The sequence below is a fragment of the Penaeus monodon genome, chromosome 24 (assembly GCF_015228065.2).
Source record: "Penaeus monodon isolate SGIC_2016 chromosome 24, NSTDA_Pmon_1, whole genome shotgun sequence".
NCBI lineage: Eukaryota > Metazoa > Arthropoda > Malacostraca > Decapoda > Penaeidae > Penaeus > Penaeus monodon.
In genome coordinates, this window is record NC_051409.1 from 41,101,069 (window position 1) to 41,102,043 (window position 975).

A 975-nucleotide genomic window follows, 5' to 3' on the forward strand; every position below is an offset into this window, starting at 1 on the left:
CCCTACCCCCTTTCCTTCACCCATCCTTATTTTTCTCTTCCCTCCTCTTCTCCATCCCCTCACACTCCCTTCTCCATAATTTCTTCTTCCTCTTTCCCTCGACCTCTTCCTCCTCCTTCCTACTTACCCTCCCTTTCCCCCTTCGTCTCTCCCCTCCCTCATCTTCCCTTTCCATCTAATTTCTCTGTCCCTTCCTCTCATTCACCCCCCCCGTCCTATCCCTTCCTCCCCCTCTTATCCCTCCCCTTTCCTTTTCCCTCTTACCCTTTCCTTTCCTTTATCATCTCTATCCCCGCTTCTCCCTTACCCTTGCACACTCAACTTTCCCATTTCCTCCTCATTCCTAACTTCCCCTTCTTTTCGTTACTCTTTTCCTTCCCTCCTCCTCTACATCCCTCCTTCACCCTCTCCCCTTCCCCACTTAAACCCTCCTCCTCACTACCTCCTCTTCCCCCTTTCCCATCTTACTCACCCTTTCCCCTATCTCCCCCTTCCTGCGCTCACTTACCCCCTTGCCCATCCCTCCCCATTCCACACCCAAATTCCCCCCTACCTCCCCATCCCCATTTCTCTACCTCCTACAATCTTCCCCTTGCCGTCCACTCCCCTTCCAAACACACCCCTTTCCCCACCTCCCTACGTCCCTACCTCCTCCTCTCCCCCAACCTTCTCCCACCTTCCCCAACCTCCCCCCAACCTCTTCCCCCCAAAAAAAACTCCCCTCCAAACCTCACCTAATATAAAGCATATCGAGCAGCAGCTCCGTCTCGCCCAGGTAGAAGAATCCTATGAGGTGGACGAGGACGCCGAAGCCAGAGAACACGAGAACGAACACCTTGATCCACCCCAGGCCGGCGATGTCCCCGGGGTTGGTCAGCTCCATCACCAGGTTCCCGCTCAGCCACAGGAGCAGCATCCACTCGTACCTGGGGGAAGGGGGGGGGCGAGTAAGCAAGGTGTATGTGGAGAGAGAGA

At 55.4% G+C, this 975-nt stretch overlaps 1 protein-coding gene across 1 annotated transcript in view; it reads right to left on the reverse strand.

Annotated features, from left to right (window-relative positions):
• The window catches only part of LOC119588969 (serine/threonine-protein phosphatase 6 regulatory ankyrin repeat subunit B-like), a gene marked incomplete in the record, with an annotated part of 103,883 nt that overhangs the window by 6,496 nt on the left and 96,412 nt on the right, over positions 1–975 (reverse strand). Inside the window, 1 exon segment of the mRNA XM_037937576.1 lies at positions 735–926. Within this exon segment, the coding sequence (XP_037793504.1) occupies positions 735–926 (192 nt within the window).